Raw genomic sequence first — 20,796 nt, 5'->3', positions numbered from 1 at the left:
TGGCTATATAGGGTCCGAACGACGACAAGATTTAAAAAGAACTGAAAGAAAGAGAAAACCGCCCCGTCCCTACATCCAATTTTTAACTCCACGCAACGAATTCCCTTTCCGCAACCGCCAGCTCATCACAATTACACTCTCGAATCGCAACGAGGCGCCACAAGAATGACATCACTCTCCGCCAGTAGGAGCCAGAGAAAGCAAGCTCCGCCGGAAGAGGCGTTCGCCACATGGGCGCGCGAACCGACTTCTGGACCATTGTGCCGGTCTGTTCAGGAATTTATTTTTTTTTTTGGAAAAGTACCGCGAGATCAAGACCCATGTGTTCCACGACAGATATCCAATCGCAATCCTACATTGTATTCATTAGCCAATAGCTGCTCTTTGGGGCGGGGCTATTTTGTGGGCGGGTCCGACCCAAGCTTGGAGGGCTCAGTATTGCCGGGCCATTATCATTCCAGTAGCTGTTGGCGCAGCAGTGGGGGCACTATGGAGGCTTCTTCTTTTTTTTTACTCCCTGCCTGGTTTTACTATTGGGTCGGAGTGTTGGTAGTCGGCTACGGCTTTTATAGTATGCTTTCTAAGTTGATGGGTGCCTTCCGCGTGTGGGTGCTGGACAACTCGGCGATACTGGAGCCGTACCTGAACACCTGGGCAGGTGAGTCCATTTAGTCTTTCCCCGACGCTCCCTGCCCGGTTTCTGGCAAGGGCTGCGGTTGTGTGCCTTTTCATTATGCAAAGCTGCCCCGCGGATCAACTGGAGCCTTTTCATTTCTCTGATCTTATTTTTTTCCCCCATTTTTATTAATTGTCTTTTTTTTTTGGCTCCAGCCCAGTTTCTCTCTTAAAATTACACCTGAAAGGTTTCCTACCTCGGGGGGGCTTTGTCTTTGTCTGCTGCACCTGTGCGATACTTGGGAGTTCCCAATTCACAGCCAACAACTTCTTGCCCTTTTGACATAAATCGGGAATGGTTGCACATTCAAGGTCACTTGGTTGTGCATTAGGTCTTCCACAAGTTCCTTTCGATTGCTTACTTTTATACACGAGGAGAAAAAAGGCTGAATCTCCCCTCCCCCCTTCCCTTTTGTTGTGTAGTGTCTGCTTTTGGCACTAGTGTCTGCTTTTGGCACTAATAATATCGATGTAGTGATAAAAACATAATCTTACAATTCTTTACTAAGATGGAAAGAAATAGAAATCCTGTAATCTTCTGAACAGTGCATCGAAGGGCTATGAGGCTGACCATCACTTGTCTTTTAATTTCTTTGCTAAAAGATCTAGTTAATTAAGCTTACATTTGGAGTATTTTAGTGGTAGTGTGGAATTCTCAGAGCAAAATCCTTTCTGTTTCTACAGCTCTACAGGCTGAGAAGGTTAAAGCTGTCCTATACTTGAATGTAACTGGCATGCATTCAAAATGATATAAATGTTTAATTAAAAAAAATAGGTAATATAAACAAAAAGAAATGCTGAATTTTACATTATCATGGACTACAGTTTGCACTTTCCCATAGTTGACTTTTTCTTTAAAGGAAATTATCTTAGTTTTAATTATTCATAGTGTATGAATTAAGGTGTAACTCACATTTACACAAAAGTTAAAATGCTTACATGGTATCTGTTTCATCTTCAAAGTAATTTTGCTTTAATAAAAGTATGTGTCATGTCATTTGGGCAAGTCAAATTTGGTAAACTGTTGCACAAGAGTAATTTTTTTAATATAGTGATAAGAATTGTCTATATTACAGGGAAACACTAGACTGTATTTTTAAGAGTCTGAAAGAATACTATTATGTTAATGACAGAAAAAGATAAACATGTAGTTGCTACTCTGTTCTCTATCTACATCATTTAGCATACTTTTTCCCCACTGTTTTTCTTTCTCCACTGGTTTTTACTCTATAATTCTGTGTTAATTCTTACTGAATATATCAGAAGTCTTGATCGGTTAAATCAAAGAGGTAATCAGATTCAGAATTTGCTTCTAAGGATTAGTCTAAATTAGCTTCAGAAACACTCCCTTGTAATAGTTCTCTGATGTTTGATATTGAGAAGCGTACTGCTTTTCAGCCATAGAGATTACATCTAAGTAATTATAAGTCTCTCTCCTACTCTCCCTTTTAAGCCTTCAAAAATTTATACTAATTGCTCTTTTCTGTATTTTTCTAATTTTGGTATATCTTTTTGTGGAGATAAGTTACAAGAATTTTAGGCAGTATTTCAATTATGGTTGTATATTAAACTTATATTTCAGTTATATATTTTGCTTTACTTTCAGTTGATTTTATAAAATGATGTTTGCCTCTTTAACTTCTTTCTGTGTTTTGATATTTTTATATGAATCTATCAAAAATTCAAATTCAAAAACTGTAAATTATACCTAGTTTTTGTGAAGTAAATTTTCTTAATATGTGTGCATTTTAAATTTAAATCTTTTATCTCCTATATTCTTAATAATTATAAAAGATCTTTGTAAGGTACTATGAAGACCAGAGTGGTTTCAACAAAATTAGTGTCATTCCTTATCCTTGATCTAACCAGATCATTATAACTACCAGTATTAGTTTCCTTTCCCTCTCAAATTCTATAATATTCACTTTTCTCTTTGTCCTTCACTAGACTTCTCTAAATCTGAACCTTAGCATTTTTCTTTCAGTGTTCATTTCCTCTTTTTCCATTTCCTTTTTCACTTTGTCTTCCCCTGTCATAGCAATGCACACTTTGTAGAAACTACTTGCACCATTTCATATCAACTGATCTCTATTGTAGTAGATCTGCAGAACATTATAAAGATACGTTACAGAAAACAAAACAAATAACTCAGTTTTTTCAATAGTGACTCATTATTTCCATTAATGTACAGTATTCTTTTTTTTTTTTTTTCGTTGAAGCTTGGGCATGTCTGGGCCTGTTTGTTAAATTCTGCTTAGAAGTTACATAGTACAGAACCAAAGCGAATGAATTAATTTTATTACTTTGGTTATATGCTCAAGAGACACTTTACATATTTGGCTTCCAGTTAAGGGAATTCGAAGTTGGCAGACCATGTAGTTTTTCAGTCAAAGTATAGTATGAATTGTGTTTAGTGCCTTAAGCTGTGTATGTAATCTCATGCTTGCCTCTGGTAGCTGAGCATTACTGAGTGAAATCAATCACATATCTGAATTAATTTCTGCTGGCTGGTAAATTAAAATACATTCAGGCTGCTTTTTTTAGGCATCTGTCAGCAGTTTGCTGTGATTTCAGACAGCACTCTTGGTACAAGTGCCCCAATGATGAAATTTCCTCCTTGGACAGCTCATAGTATTTCTGTCCCTGTGTCTGGGTGGGGAAAAAACAGGTTGCAGCTTAAATCCTTATAGGGTTTGGGTTTCTCAGATCCAGATTTCACGGAGTTGGAGCATTTCTATCTTTGATTTTGGATAATACCCCATTCAGATTATACAAACCAGGGATTCTTCTGAACTCACAGCTCTTACTTAAAGAGCAGGGGGTAGTTATCGGGAGTAGCAGGAGGGGTGAGTTTGAACAACTCAGATATAACAATATCTGCACTCATAAGCACTCATTCCTAGATTGGACCTCCTCATGGTCACTTCATGCCTTAATCATTTCCCAATTAGACTATTGCAACATGCTGCTTGAAATTCTTCTACAACAGGGGTCCTCAAACTTTTTAAACGGGGGCCAATTCACAGTCCCTCAGACTGTTGGGGGGCCGGACTGGCTGGGTGGGCATGGCTAGGTGGTCATGTGACTGTAAGTGTGGCTAGATAGTCATATGACTGCATGGGTGTGGCCAATTTAGCAGTCCATTTTGCCTTTGTCCTTCCTATTTATTTAATCTACAATCTAGTTGCACAGGTAATTATTGACACAACTCATCATACCTATGTAACACCTATGTTACACCACTATGCCATGAGTTGCAATTATTGACACAACTCATCACACCTATGTTACACCACTATGCCACGAGTTGCACTGGCTTCCAGTGGGGTTCTGGATGCAATTCAAAGTACTGGTTATCACTTTTAAAACCTACATGATAAAGGACCAGATTATTTGTTGGGCTGCCTTCTCCCAAGGGCACCTGACTGCCACACATGCTGTCATATAGAGGGCATGTTTCAGGTTTTCTCTTTTAAATCTTGACACCTTTTTAAATCTAGGAAGCATGTGCTTTTGGTGACTCCCCTGTTCTCTAGAGCAATCCCCCTCCAAATGTGCTTGCCTTTAGGAAAACCATTAAAATCTAGCTTCCCTCAGCCCCACCCCCCACGTTTTTGAGGCCAATTGACTATAATCCCTTTTGATTACTTTTATTATGGTTCTTGCACACCATTCTTTATTCTGTATTTCATATTTACATTCGGTGTATGTTTTTAGTGGTCGGAGTTTGTTTGGCTGGTGTTTGTTATGGTATATTGTCCAGAATCACATAGTTTGAATTGGGTAGCCTTATAAATCTAGCAAATGAATAAGGCAACTATATATTAAGAAGATGACTGTGTGACAATTACAGCACATAAATCCTTAATAACTGCTTCTCAAGGAAGTATTGGATTCCTGGTAAACATTTTAAATTTCTATAGGTTATTCCAATACCCCATCCCCAAAATTGTGCTGATCCGCTATTGAGTATCTGGCTGGTTCTTAGTAATGCAGTTTAGATAATCTCTCTTTAAATCATAATCTTGTCTTGTTTTGGTATTGGTACAGGTAGTCCTCGACTTAGTGATTGTTCAAAGTTACAACAGCACTAAAAATGTGACTTATGACTGCTTTTCACATGACCATTGCAGCAGCCCTATGATCAAGTGATCAAAATTCAGACGCTTGCCAAGTAACTTATGTTTATGACGGCTGCAGTGTCTCGGGGGTGATGTGATCCTCTTTTGCTCCCTTCTGAGAAGCAAAGTCAATGGGGAAGCCAGATTCACCTAACAACAATATTACTAACTTAATAACTGCAGTGATTTACTTAACAACTGTGGCAAGGTCATAAAATGGGGCAAAACTCACTTAACAACTGTCTCACTTAGCAACAGAAATGTTGAGCTCAATTGTGGTTATAAGTTGAGAACTACCTGTATTACTACCCGTATCTCTAAAAGAGATTAAAATGGCAATCCTGTCCTTGTCAGGGCAGTATACAAATTTCTTGAAATTAACATGCTGATGGGGTAAAACCGTATAAAAGTGTGGGAAGCCACCCCACTGCACACACAGAATGAAATACTTTGGGAAATATTTAAAAAGGTAGGATAAAATATTTCCTCTAAAGGAGAAAATGAAAAAATCTTAAGGGAGGCAGAAACCAGCCCCAGTTTCCCTTCCCCAAGCAGAAACTGAGAAGGCCAGCTTTTAGAAATGCAGATTTGGTAATCCATTCAGGAAGACTGGGTCAAGACAAAAACTCAGATAAGAACAAACAAAAGGTCAACAAAATTAGCTCAGACAAGCACCTAGGACAGCTTTTAGACACGATTGCCCAAACTGAATGTGTGTGCGCGTACACAGACATACGCAGCAAAGACCTGAAGACCAGCTGGCCGATGGGAGGCGGGGCATCCCAACACCGGCAGTGCAGCAAGAGGTAAGATCTTTTTCTTTCATGAGCTTCTGTTTCAGTGTTTGCAGGGAAACAAGCTCACGAAAGAAACACCACCGAGATCTGACCTGGGATGACAGTGCGCATGCCATATGTTCGCCATCACGGACCTAGGATATGCATTTCTCCTTTTGCCTATAGAGCCAGCCATGACCCCATAGGAATCTGACAACAGCCAATAGAATATTAAAGGATTTGTTCTTGCACAGGAACAGGAAGCTCAAATACAAAGCCCAAAGAAGGTATAAAACCCACCCAATCTCAACTCCATTTTGTCAACTGCCCAGAATCACATGTGGTTGGTGGTTCTGCTTCATCAATAGAGAACTTTTCTTTCCAGTCAGCCTCCAACCTCCATTTTGTTTCCAGTGCCTTTTTCCCAGCTTGGAACTGAACCAGATGGATTTTCCTTCCAGCAATTCCTTGGTTCCTGATCTCTGCTGTGTTTTGTTTTCTTTGTTTTCATGCTTCTATAGAACTGTGTATGCTCAGAGTTTCTTTGCAAGTTGAATGGGATTGTAAATAAAAAAGAATAGATATGCAGTTTTCCAAGTTATTTTCTTGAGACTTTTAATAGACGTCCATACTAATTATTATTTTATTTTATTTGTATTTGGAGGCTCACTTGTAGAGCTTAAAAAAATGTTAACCTGAAAGTTCACCAGCATGCAGTACTGTGTTTCCCCGAAAATAAGAACCTGTCTTATATTTTTTTGAACCCTGAAATAAGCACTTGGCCTTATTGCCATGCGCTCAAAAGCCCAATTGGGTTTATTATCAGGGGATGTCTTATTTTGGGGGAAAACAGGGTACATTCTGAAATGCATCTGCATGCTATTGCATTTGGCAGTCTAATTGAAAACAGAATGGGGAGCACATAACTACTGTATAAACTTTAATTTCTACAATACTGATCTTGTATCTCAGAGGTATTTAACTCTCCCTCTTTATCCCCCTTTTGCATGCCAAAATCCAGTGAACTATATAGTGTGTACATTCAACCAGAAAATCTATCTCTAGTCATGTATACAGTAATTAATACTCTTTTAGCAGTAAATTTTTTGTATCTAGGGTGAACAAAACTCATAGCTGGTGAGCAAAGACTAAATTATTTTTTTATTGTGTAGAGGGAGATACACACTGCCCCTTCAAACACTGACAAAGTGTTATTTCCAAATTAATTAATAGTCTTAATTACAGTAAGCATTAAAAAGTAGTATACTGTAATTTCTCAAAGGACAATTCTCTTAGACTTCAGCAATAGCTAACTATCACAGCATCTTGGTGCAGCTTACCTTCCTATATAGTTTTTACCAACTAGACAGAATTTCTTAATAAGTAGACTTAAAAAATATATGATGAAAAGAATCAGCAGTGGGTATAACTTGTGAAGGTCTCTAAAAAATTGATGGCTACGATAACTTATTTTTTGAATTTTAAATTCCCCAAGGAGGTGTTCAGTCAACTGCTATTGTCTTTTTTTTTATCAATCCATCCTATTTCACTGTTTAAGATCCTTTAAAAGAATCCTTGAACAATTTAACTAGAAGCAGACCTGTAGACTTGTAGTGATTTTCTAAAACTGTGAAATACAAATGTGATACATGTGTAATGCAAATTAAGAAATGCATTTGTTAGTTACCTAGCAGTTCCTCTAAATCACTTAGGCAGTTTTTTTAAAAATAAAGAAACATAAAGAATTGCTAATGTAATAAAGATAATACTCTATGCTTAGTGGCAAAATATTTTATCTTGAATTTAATTATTCCTGTAAACATCTATGCTTGGTTCAGCAACCTAGTATATGTGGGCATTGCTCATGATATTCACATATAGCATCTCTGACATTTGTAATTTTTAAAAAAAAAATTGTAAAATTTCAAGGCTTAAGTGCTGAAATATAATATTTGGTCAAATTTAAAAGTAAGGTTTTTTCAGTGAACCTATACAAAAACATGATAGCATTCTGCATCTGAAAAAGGTGTTAACCCTGTTACAGAAAAATGCTTTTAGAGTAGATTGCTACCTCTGCTGGCTAATTTGTGAATGACTTTACAATTTCTATTAAACCAGAAGTAGTGTTCTTTAGATACTGTTGCCTTCTGTGTAGATTTTCAATCAAACAGTACAACAGAAAATTGGTATTTTTATAACTTATCTCTAATTGCTATGAATATTTTTTTTTAAAAAAGTGTTAATTTGTTAGTTTCCCACTTACTTAGTCCCTATTGCCAACTTGGTTTGATTTTTTTTATTTTTGAAATAGTCAATTTTTTGACAGACAACTATCCATATGGAAGAAAATGCAAGGCAGTTATTTGCTTTGCAGATATATCTCATGTCTGCTTTGGTGATGTAGACATATGAGCAAAATTTTCCTAATAGAGGCTTGTAAAATGCTCATCTTAAAGAAGAAATGTTTGTTTAAAGTGCTTTCTGCTTTGCATTTTGGTTTAACACACTTGGGATATCGGGTTTAAATTGTACTTTAATTATAGAGCTAGCTTTTGGCTGTTTTTCAGCTTAATTAATCAGCAAAATTGTTGGTAAGGTATGTGCTGTTTATTCATTTAATCTAGCAATGATTACAAACTCTAACTGTCAAAGCAACCAGCAAGCCCCAGAGATGTAGAATTTATTTTGTGTCCGGACAGCTGAGTTTTAAGGAATATCCCACAATCTCAAAATAAAATATTGCCTACCTATATATGTTTTTATTGTATATGTGTCTAAAGTCTTTCATTATTTTTCTGTTTACTCCTTTTCACGTGTTTGTACTTAGATTTCTTAACAAAACAAGATTTTATTGCGTTCAGTTATGAATGCACAAAAGTGTAGCATAAGGATAGAAAATTTCCACCTCATTTGAACTCTACCAAATGGAGTTCTATTAAATCAAGTGTTTATTGCATGAGGAATTACTAAATGCATATACTTGATATATATCTGAGAGATCGGATTGTCATGTCTTGTACTGCTTTTCTGCTGATATGTTTAAGAAGCAAAACCTGAAATAATTCTGTATAGTATTCATTGCTTAATGATCATTTGATCAGTGACCATTCAAAGTTACGGTGGCACTGAACAAAGGGACTTACAACTGATCCCCCAAATTATGGCGATTGCAGCACCCCTGAGCTCATATGATCAAAATTCAGGCATTTAGCAGCCTACCTGCACTTAACAACTATACTTCAAGCCCCCCTCCGCCTATCCCTCCCTCATCTATGCCCTTTTGCCCCACCTGCACTCCATGGCCCCTGCCACCCCAGCTGATCTTTGCCATCATTTTGCTCTTGCTGCTGGTCCTTCTCAAGGCAGCTGCTGGTGGTGTGAGTCTTTCTTCCCCAGTTTGCATACAGGGGTTTCCTCATTTCCTGTGGAAGTTGGCTTGGCACGGTCAGCCATTGGCCTGTAAAGGACCATGCTTGGGTAACAGTGGGAACAGGAAGGAGGCAAAGGTCAGCAGCTTGGGGAGCAAGAGTGCAAGGCAGCAGGGGCCTCAGAGTGCAGGGTGGCTGCAGCTTTGTACCATGCTATTGGGTTGGGCTAAGGCTTCACACCCTCAGCATGTGGCTGGGCTGGGTTAGCTGAGGCTTCCAGGGTAGCTGCAGAATTGCACTGTAGGGTGGCTCAAGCACTTTTTGCCGTCCCAAAGATGCAGTATCCCAAGAAACCCCTGGGACGCATTGTGACAAGCAATCATGGAGCTATGCATTTCTGGGACTGCATGTTGCCCTGCCAGGTAGGGTGCAGGGCAGCCAAAAGGGCAGCGATGGAACAGTGTAGCCAGTTGGCATGAGTTGAAGGGGAGGGTAGTCCCTTACCTTTGAAGAACCAAGGCTCAGGGCTAGGAGGGACTGAACACAGAATGTTTGGGTTGGGGTGGCTCCTTGGCTAATGACTAATGGAATTTGCTTAATGACAGCAGTGGGGAGTGCCGAGATTGCTGTCACTAAGAATAATGTAACATTACGACCCATCACCCATGTCAGAAATTCTGATGAGATTTTATATTGCACTGTGTAGCGGTATATAAGTCTTAAGTGCTATTGCTATTTTGCTTAGTGCTTCTGAGATCACACCTGCCAGCTCCTTCAGAACCCTGGGATGTAAAAACCATTTGGTCCTGGTGATTTGAACTCAGCTGGAGTGCATAGGAGTCCTGTTGCCAATTTCGTGCCTATTTTGACCTGCATTCCTATTCTTTCTCTCACGTTGCTGCTTTTGGTAAGGTGGACTTATTTTTTATTTTCCCTTTTGCATGAAGACAAAGGCAAAGAAGGCAAAGGAGGCAATTCCACTTTTACCCTGCTGCCCATCACCTTTTCACCATCTTTGCCCAGTAGTGGAACGATCATTTCCTTGACTTTGTGTTCCTTGCATATTGAAAGGCACTTTTTTTGTTATAGTTTTATTTTATTTTATTTCTCTTGCAAAATGTAAACTAGACACACGCCTAATATATTGTATATTCTTTTAAATTCTGGCAAATAACAATATACAATCACCTTTTTTCCTCTCACCTTTACTGTTCAAATATGGGACAAGTGTTACTGGCAAGAAATTACATTGGTATTCTGGTAGTGTAGCCAAGCCAGACAGGTCTGCAGCACACTAGTCTATTTTTAGACTGTTGCTTGCCATTTTTATCCAGTGAAAATACTCATCAGCGTCTAGGTGACAGGCCATCAGTTTCTGTAAATGTGTCAGAGACCATTTCCCCCCCCCTTCCCGCCTCCCCGCATCTTTCTAGTTTACTTTGCAATGCTCAGCTCAAGGCAGAGGGGCAGATTACTTTAGACTTCAATTCATGCAGTAAACTCCCCAATTCATAGTTCTCTAACGTCATGCATTTCATTCATCGTTTTCTATTCACAGCTGCTTACGCATCTCTGCTTATTGTCTATTATGGTTGAATTGTTCTACTGTTCAAACACTGAAGGTATGGGAGGGGCAAATTAATCAATTCAAATGCCTCTGCTAGAATTCAGAATTCAATTTCTTTCCACACATGCATCAACACATCCACAAAATACGCTGAAGTATAATCTGTGTCATTAACTGTAAATAATGTGTTCCCCCCCCCCCCCCGGCATATTTGAATGACAAAACATCAGTATGTGCAACTTATTAGGTTGAAAGTTTGCTCTATATGTGAGACTAGATTTACTATTTCTGCTTGGGAATGATATTTCAAGGTTGCGCTGAGCCATGGTTTCTTACTGATCATAGTAGTGATAAATCAACGTGAATACAGTATTTAGTGAAATAATCCTCAATTATTGCTTTGATGTTTCTGTATATAAAACATAGGCTATGATAATCAAATAATGGAATTAATGTCTAAAGCATTACATATTAACAGGAATTCTTAGATATGTACATATTAAACTTAATTTGAGAACAAATTAATATTACTGAGTTGTGGCATGGCCACATTTCTGTATTGTATATGTGAATAACTATAGATTGATTCATGGGTATAGTAGTTACCCAGTCAGATTTTTAATGTGATCCTCTTGAGACTCTCAAATAGCATGAACATTGACTAGCCCAAGGGTTTTCAATTTTTTTCAGGCTGCAGAATCTGTTAGTTCAATTCTGATACTCCCAAGCAAGGGGCAAAGCTCTGGTGATAGAAAATTGGCAATAAAATAAAAACTCTTTTTCCAATGTACAAAAAGAAAACATTAATTTTGCAATTATTTGAGAAGTTACAGTTTTAATCAAATAAATGCTATGGACATCTGTCTTGTTACATAAAAATGTACAAAATGCCATTGTTTTCACATGGAGTTCTGTACATTTTGTGTTAGAATATTCAGTACTTTTAATTTACGAGGTTGCAATATATGGTTTCCTGATGCCTTCACAATTTTACAGATGACTGTTATGTAATACTTGCTGACATTCAGTCCATTTGGTTTATCTTTTTTGCATTCCACGTAAAACTAAAGTTGATAAAACTTTTTTTTTTCATATTTCCATTTCTTACTTGGGCTTGAGCCTAATTTATCAAAATATGTGTCATAAGAAGCAACAGCAACACTAACAGCCCTGGAATTTATTTCACTTTTTTATTTCTGCTTTTTCAGTACCATCTGCAATTCTTCCAGTTGGTAGCGAGTGATACATATCTGGAAAAATACATTTTATATCTAATAAAAAAACAAAGAAAAAATAATATGCACATACTGAGGATATATATCTAGGATAAGTGTTGTATTTTTTCCACATTGCCTGTCCGAAGCCACTTAAACACTCATTTTTCTCCTTCCTTTTAAACACAGTCCTCATTTATATTTATTCCAGAAGAAGTCATATTTCAAAGGGATTTGAGACACACATGACTGAACCTGAGCAGTGCAATCCTAAATTTACTAATTTCCACACAGCTCGGTGAAGCTCACAGGGATGCCATTTTGATTATTAAGTAGACTTCTTCATGGCATGTGCATGCACAGACACACATAAATATTGCCTGCAATATGGAAAGTAAACGGGAAGGGAAGGACTCGCCATGATCCCGCAGAGTTAGAAATGGATGTCAGAGTTTGGGAGCAAGCAAGGATTTGATGTTATGGATGAGCTTATGGTGAAGGAAGACAACCGGCCACCTCCTGCATGGAGAGCACTTGCAAGCACTGGTGACTTAACAGCAAGTGAGGGGGTCAGCAGTTCTGAGCTATTTGGGTAGTTGAAGGTGTCTGGAACAAGCTTGAGCAGTGGTGGGCAGTCTGGAGATCTTAGACTTCAGTCTTTTTCACTGGTCATAGTGGTTTGGGCTGGTGAAAATTAGAGTTCAGTATCTAGAAGTTTTATTTGTGATTTGGGGCAGAGGTTTTTAAATTTTTCAGGCAGTGGAACTTGTTAGTCTTTTTTTTTTTAATGTAGAACCCCTGATTAAGAGAGAAAGCTCTTGCAATAGAAAATTGGCTATTTTTGAATAAACTTTTTTCCCCCTTAGTTTTTCACAGAATCCCATCAAATTATCATAGAATCTTAGGGGACTGCAGAACATAGTTTGAAATTTTAGTGATTTCATGGTTTACTGTAACTGGTAACCTGAGAATGAAATGAAGACTTCAAAACAGGGATGGGGAACTTCTGCCCAACTAGGTGTGACTCTAAATTTCCCAGCATTTAATTAATATGGTTATAATTCAATAAATGTCTGGGTGCTTGTTTCCCTTTTCTTCATACGCTGATTGCATTCATGCCATTTTTCTTATAGCAGTATGTTGCACTGGCTGGCTCTATTTCACCAAGTTCTGTAAAGCCTACGTGTTTTTCAAAAGTAATCCACTTTCCACCTTGGTTTGTTGACTTGTAGCATCAGCACTGAAATGCCAATAGAAGGTATTACACATCAAATGACTCTGTCATATTTTCACACTAACACTCTGGACATTTGAACTTAAACCATATTTTTCTTTAACAGTGGCAGAAGAGCACCTTGACAAAGTGCCTCTTCTGCTACTTCTTACAAAAGAAATTAGTTTAGTAAAAAAAAGAAAATTAAACGGTAAAATGGTTTACTTGACAATTAGCCAATAACAAGATAATAAGAGATTAGCTCAATTATAGCAAATAAGTGCAAGTGATGCAGATTATATGCTCAAAACAGTGAGAAAGGTTTGGCAGCAGTACTATCTGAGTCATTGTTATACAAGCCAACCAGTGATCTTACATATCCTGAACTCCCTGGTGATGGACCAAACAATGCCAGTAGTTAAGAGTTAAAATGATTAAGAAGCTAAGTCTCTTAGGAGCTGGAAAAGCAGAATAAAAGAGACATATTTTGTCTCCAGAAATACATCTCCAGAGTGAGAAAGTGAATTGTCCATTGTGTGCTACACTATGCTTACATTAAGGATAAGGTCACAGGTTCATAAAGAACAACTTTGAAGAACAAGGATATTATCAGCATATACATTTATAATGGCATAACTTTGCTTCATAGATATTTATTGTCTCTTTTATAGAGATCATTTAGACCAAAAAAAGAGCAGCTCCTTGACTATATGTTGCCCCCATCAGAAGCTCAAAGAGTGGATAAAACTCTTGTTTTATCATATATTTTTTTTGGCTGCAAAAATGGTCATTGGCAATAAAGAGATGTACAATAGAAAATGAACTTCATACTGTCAATCACTCAGGTTCAAAGGAAAGATATTATACGTGCATTTGTTTTCTTGGAAGTATTATAGTACCAGGATGTAGGCTATAGGATGATCCAACAGAATTTTAATTGCAGGTAGTCCAGTAATGGTGATTATGACCACAATTGAGCTCAAAATTTCCAGTGCTAAACAGGATAGTTGTTAAATGAGTTTTTCCCCATTTTACAACCTACCTTGCCACAGTTGTTAAGTGAATCACTGCAGTTGTTGAGTTAGTAACATGTTAAGTGAATATGACATTGACTTTGCTTATTAGAAGGTCGCAAAAAGTGATCACATGACTCCAGAACACTGCAACTGTCATAAATATATGCCAGGTGTCAAGTGTTTGATTTTGGATCATGTGACCATGAGGATGCTGCAACAGTCATAAGTATGAAAAATGGTCACAAGTTACCTTTTTCAGTGCTGTTGTAACTTCGATCAGTCATTACATGAATGGTTATAAGTCAAGGACTACCTGAATATTATTAGAGCAAGTGGGTATGGTGTATTTAGTATTTTTTTCAAGTATTCTTCAGGCATATTTCCATATTGAACTAATGCAGCCATTGCATTATAATTATATCAGTACAAAAATACAGTTAAACTAAATGATATATCTATTAAAACATTAAAATTACACCATGCATATTTGTAAAAATGAAAAGATAGTGTCCAGGCATGAAAATGATAATCTTCTCACACTGCTGAAGAGTGATCTGTAACTTGGATATTGTCATCAAGAAGGCCCAAACTTTAGTAGTGGGGCAAGTTAAGGCAGCCTTTCATGTGGACGTTCATCCTCATCTTATAAAATAAAAGCTAAGCAACTTATTTGATTTGGCCTGAAAACTTATTGAAAAATACTGCAAAGCAGAAGTAATAACTAGCAGTTCTAAAGCTCATGGCATGTATAGTTATGAACATGGAACAGGTCTATTTAAAATTGCTTTTAAAATTTCCAATTAAATGAACCAACTAATCTGTGATCTTTCCCATTCCTCTAGATTGGTGTCAAACTGGCGGCTCCAGAAAGGCAAAAAAATGTCACGATACATCACGTGACGTGATCGAATTTGACACCTGTGCTCTAGAATGTCTGGACCTCTGTTGTTTTTAGTTTTGGTTCCAAGGTGTTTGGGAGTCTTAAATTTAATTCAGCCTCTATGGTTCATCCAAAACCTGCATCAATATAGCTTCAAGTAGGAGTGGGAAGTTAGGAGACAGCTATAACAAATATTCCCTTATACAGGCATTATGTTATTTGCACTTCTCTTGGTCCAGCTTCCTAAACTTTACATGCTTGTGTTCTTTTAATATAAAATCCACGATGTCGTGATTCTTTTGCACAGATTTTATGATGTCGTGATATCTTTGCATAATTTATGTGTGGGAAGCATAATGAACAAAAGAAAGATAAGGTGCGAAGTCTGAAGGTGTTCTGTTACACTGGGAATGAAAAAGACATTTTTAAAAATTCACATTTGTGTCATTTTTGTAACAGTTTTTTTTGGGGGGGGCTTCTCTTAATGTAGTGTATTGTGCTGACATTAGCTTGCAGGGTCTGCACACTTACCTTCTTTGTTCTTACTAAAATATGAGATAGCATATATTAGACACCATTAGCTTTCACTTCTAGGGATTTCAGTAGCTTCTAAATTTGGCACTGCTAAGCTGATGCTCTGTTGCTTGAATCAATCGGGGCTGCTATTTTTAGCAAGAAAGAATTGAAATAGCAATTTGCTTTCCATGTAATAGATCCCAAGAGGAATATTGATGCAAGCTCTCTGTCATTGCATATATTTCCCCTCCCCAAAAGTACCCAGACAAAAGACAGCTGTCAAAGCTTACTGCAGCATTAATATTTAATCAATCAAATGTTTGTGCATTAAGTGTTCAAGGGGCAAAAAGGCATGAGCTGAAACAGTTTCAAGTAACTAAGCAGTTTGTATAATGCAGGTAGAGGGCAAACTTCAAGTATTCCTATAATGTGCTTTTTGATTTTGATTTTTTAAATTCAGTAGGCTAAAACCGTGCATAATATTTTAACCAGCTCAAGCTAATTTTTCAAAATTCATTTATGACTGTAGAGAACCTTGTAGTAATACAGGTCAAGTGCCAGCATTAAGTTATATGTGGAGTGCCGCAGGGATCGGTCCTCTCGCCCCTTCTGTTCAACATTTATGTGAAGCCGCTGGGCGAGATCATCCGTGGCTTCGGGGTGAGATACCACCAGTACGCTGATGACACCCACCTGTACATCTCCACCCCAGGCCACCCCAATGATGCCCTTGAAGTGATATCCCAGTGCCTGGAGGCTGTGCGGATCTGGATGGGGAGGAACAGGCTCAAGCTCAACCCTTCCAAGACTGAGTGGCTGTGGCTCCCGGCATCCCGATATAGTCAGTTGACTCCATCACTGACTATTGGGGGCGAGTCTTTGGCCCCCACAGAAAGGGCTCGCAATCTGGGAGTCCTCCTGGATATGCAGCTGTCCTTGGAGGAACATCTGACAGCTGTAACCAGGGGGACATTTTGTCAGGTTCGCCTGATTCGCCAGTTGCGGCCCTTTCTTGATCGGGATTCCTTGTGCACAGTCACTCATGCCCTCGTCACCTCTCGCCTTGACTACTGCAACGCTCTCTACATGGGGCTCCCCTTGAAGAGCACCCGGAGGCTCCAACTGGTCCAGAATGCAGCAGCGCTGGTAGTGACGGGAGCAGCATGGCGCTCCCATGTAACACTGCTCCTGCGCGAGCTGCACTGGCTTCCAGTGGTCTTCCGGGTGCGCTTCAAGGTGTTGGTTATCACCCTTAAAGCGCTCCATGGCATCGGGCCTAGCTATCTTCGAAACCACCTGCTACTACTGACGACCTCCCATCGTTCCGTGCGCTCCCACAGAGAGGGCCTCCTCAGGGTGCCATCAGCCAAACAATGTAGGCTGGTGACCCCCAGGGGCAGGGCCTTCTCTGTGGGGGCACTTACCCTCTGGAATCAGTTGCCCCCAGAGTTAAGGAGAATCCAAGACCTTAGTGCCTTCCGCCGTGCCCTTAAAACCCACTTTTTCTAGCAAGCCGGGCTGGCTTAAGAAGAAATTTTAAATGTTTTAATTGGTTTGTATTTTTAGTTTTGGGCCAAATTTATATATATTTTAATTGTTTTTTAATATTTGTATTTCATGTTTTTTAATTCTGGCTGTACAGCGCCCTGAGTCCTCAGGGAGAAGGGCGGTATATAAATTTATAAATAAATAAATAAATAAATAAATAAATAAAGAAAGAAAGAAAGAAAGAAAGAAAGAAAGAAAGAAAGAAAGAAAGAAAGAAAGAAAGAAAGATAGGCATTTTCCTTGCTTTCCAGTGAAGGACTTCAGTTTAACGTTAACGGTGATTTGTGGAGGAAATATTGGGATATTTGTTGTTGTTATTACTCTGGTTTGTTGTCCAATCAACCAGATGTTTAGACTGGATTTGGCATTTTTTAGCCACATGTTGAATCTTTCCTAAGGCAGATGTTGTTTGATGGTATTAAAGGTATTGCAGGATGTAAGCTGTTCTGAGCAAAGCTGCCTTTACTAATTGTGATTTTGTCAATGCTGATGGTGTTCAAGTGATGCTCCAGATGTTTTGGGATTGCACCCAAGGTGCCTATTACTGTTAGTACGATCTTTGTTTCTTCTCCTACAATTGTTCTCTTTGCAGGTCTTTGTATTTTGTGATTTTCTCCAGTTCTTTCTCTTCTACTTTGCCATCTCTAGCTACTGCCACATCCGCTATCCATTCCTTTTTGTCTTTCTTATCAACAATTGTTAGGTCTATGAGGCAGGTGTTTGAATTCTAAAGTCCCAGACATATCTGGCCTTAGGTTGCCATTACTCTGTTTCTTCGTTCAACAGTGATAGTACTCTTTAAGGTTCCGAGGTTTTAAAACATATATTGGAGCCAAGCTATCACCAAAGCTGGTTCTGTTTTGGTTTGTCGCATGGTCCAAGGCCCAGTTAAAATAGTATACCAGTGATCTACATTTTAAACCTCCTAAAAAGATACAGGCCGGGTAGGTCAGATTGCTTTTTCTATTGTGAAATAATGGTGACTGGTAATTTGTGTTAGGGTTATACAGGAATTTGTTATTTCATGTTAACTTATAATGGAATCGTTTGCATCTGGATATTGTTAATTCATTCACAATAGTCTCGAATTCTAATTTTTAGGGAGATGATAAAAAATGTTTTTTATTATTTTTAATTACAGGTAATATCTATAGTTTATTTGCAACCATAATTGGAACCAAAACTACCAATGCTAAGCAATTCAGTCATTAAGTTAGTGACACCTGGTTTTACTATCATTTTGCTGTGATTATTAAGTGAATTGCTGTAGTCATTGAACGAATCATGCAGGCACTGAGCAACTTTGGCTTCCCCCATTGACTTTGCATGTGAGAAGCCACCTGGGAAGGTTGCAAATGACGGTCACATGACATCAGGATTATGCAATTATCATAAATAAATGCCAGTTTCCACGTGCCCAAATTTTGCACACAGGGATGCTGCAATGGTCATAAATTCAAGGACTGATCATAAATCACTTTTCAGTACTGTCATAACTTGGGTACATAAGTTAAATGAATGGTTGTAAGTTGAGGACTATCTGTACAATGCTTCAATTGGGGGGAAATTAAAGAGTCTCCTTAAAGGCCCCTTTGTAATGAGAATATTAATATCTAGTGTTTATTTATGATATTCTGTACTTTGGAAATTTTAATTCACTCTCATAATTCTATTTTCTTCTCTGCTCTTTATTTTATAGTTGTCACAGGAGCCACAGATGGAATTGGAAAGGCTTATGCAGAAGCGGTAAGTTTTAAGCTTGTATACCTCAGCCCCATCCCAAATACTGATTCTATGTATTCTTTTAGTGCTGATCTGTTTTGGAATTGTTTGCCTTTATAAAAGTAATTCAAGAATAAATATTTTCTTCATATATATTAAGGAACCACAAAATATATTTAAAAGTTACAAATAAATTCATTTTGGATTAGAATGAATATTTCTACACTCAGGGACTGCTTATACATAGCTTGAATTCCAAGAATGTTCTTTTCACACACTACATGGGTACACTACATGGGTACACAATCTTTCTTCCTTGTCTTCATTTTTGACAGTTTCTTTTTGCATTCATCCCTAACACATCTTTACATTCATTCCATAATTCCTCTGGTTCTCTATCAATGAGTTTCAGGGCTTCAAAGCCCTGATCTTCTCCTTGAAACTAGTGGGTATATGTTCAAGATTGTATCATGGAAATTGACAAGCTTTCTTCTTTTTCTTAGCAGAGATTGGCTAAATTAGTCTCCTGCTTTGGTTTCCTAAACTATATACCGTATTTTCCGGCGTATAAGACGACTGGGCGTATAAGACGACCCCCAACTTTTCCTGTTAAAATATAGGGTTTGGGCTATACTCGCCATATAAGACTGTCCCTCTTCCAATGCACACCAAATAAAAATTAAAAAACATCAACTGGCTCACCTACAATGTAAAAGCAGCTGTGCTAGACCCAAAATGGCCCCTGTAACAAGCAGGAACCTCACACAGCCACAAAAAGTCCAAAAAACCAACTTTCACACTTTACACACACACAATTCCACATACAGCTTTGTGAGATTTTGTGTGTTTGTGTAGTTAGAGTGAAACACTACAGAAACACACTAAATCTCAGAAAGCTGCACAAATATTATTTTATTTTATTTTTATATGAAAGCTAAATTTAAAACTTCCTAAACTTTAAATGGCTAGGTCTAAAAAAGAACAACTAAAAAAACCTCAATTTACTATTTTTTTTAAAGCTCCCAAAGGGGAAAAAAACTTACCCAATAGAACAGGGGTCTCCAACCTTGGCAACTTTAAGACTTGTAGACTTCAACTCCCAGAATTCCTCAGCCAGCTTTGCTTTGCTGGCTGAGGAATTCTGGGAGTTGAAGTCCACAACTCACTCCTTGCTTGATTGCAGGCAGGGAGTTGCTTGCTTGCCTGAATAGATTCAGGCAAGCAAAGCAAGGCAAGCGTTGCGACTAGCAGCTGAGGTAAGCAAGCTGGAGGGGGAAAACTTTTTCCCTTTTACATGGCTCTGGCCATCCCAGCTGAGTTGCAGGGAACTCAGCTGGGATCGTCAGAGCTGGGATCCTCAGAGTAAAAGGGAAAAAACTTTTTTCCTTTTACATGGTTTCTGGTGATCCCAGCTGAGTTGCAGGGAACTCAGCTGGGATCGTCAGAGCTGGGATCGCCAGAGCCATTTAAGGCTCATCAGAGCCTTTCGGGCTGGTCTGCCTGGTTACAGGAGAACGACACCCGGCGTATAAGACGACCCCCGACTTTTGAGAAGATTTTCATGTGTTAAAAAGTCGTCTTATACGCCGGAAAATATGGTAATCGGCCATATTTTCCCCTTTAATATTTCTAACTTTGGCATTTCAGTCTTCAGTCACAAGTACCACATCTTCCTTGCACGTTCTGTTGATTTCAAATGGAATTTGATCATAAAACACAACCTCTTCTCCTACTTTGGTGGTCAGAGCATATATGCAAATGATTGTCATATTAAAGGATTGTTCACCATATCTGATCAATATTATTTGGTCATTGATTTGCATTGTAGCCAAGTACTGTTATTACTATACTCTTACAACCTATAAAAACAACACTGTTTCTTCTTTATTTTTCATTTTTGAGTAGTAAACAGTGTGAACTTCTGAATGAAATGTGCAATCTGGATCCATCACAATTCACTAATGCCTTAGATATCAATTTATAGTTTTTTCATCTTTCACTCTTTCTTTGCAGCCATCAATTTTCTTTTCCTCTGTGGCAGCATCAGCAACTAAATGTCCCAAAGACTTAATCTAGCTATCATAAACACTATTAGCGTACTCCAAAAGATCTTCAGCATCTCTTCAGTAGCTTTTTTTTTTTAATTAGATTTATATGCCGCCCTTCTCCAGAGACTCAGG

At 38.2% G+C, this 20,796-nt stretch overlaps 1 protein-coding gene across 1 annotated transcript in view; it reads left to right on the top strand.

The window, feature by feature from the left end:
- Window positions 1–226: 226 nt before the first annotated feature.
- Window positions 227–20,796, top strand: part of HSD17B12 (hydroxysteroid 17-beta dehydrogenase 12) — a 60,004-nt gene continuing 39,434 nt past the window's right edge. The window contains exons 1-2 of the mRNA XM_034417404.3: window positions 227–658; window positions 18,594–18,640. Of these exons, the coding sequence (XP_034273295.1) occupies window positions 490–658; window positions 18,594–18,640 (216 nt within the window). The 5' untranslated portion in view covers window positions 227–489. The remainder of the gene's footprint in view (window positions 659–18,593; window positions 18,641–20,796) is intronic.

The sequence above is a fragment of the Pantherophis guttatus genome, chromosome 1, assembly GCF_059756535.1.
Source record: "Pantherophis guttatus breed Tessera chromosome 1, ASM5975653v1, whole genome shotgun sequence".
NCBI lineage: Eukaryota > Metazoa > Chordata > Lepidosauria > Squamata > Colubridae > Pantherophis > Pantherophis guttatus.
The sequence above is the reverse complement of the archived record's forward strand: the minus strand, read 5'-3'. Positions and strand labels throughout refer to the sequence as shown.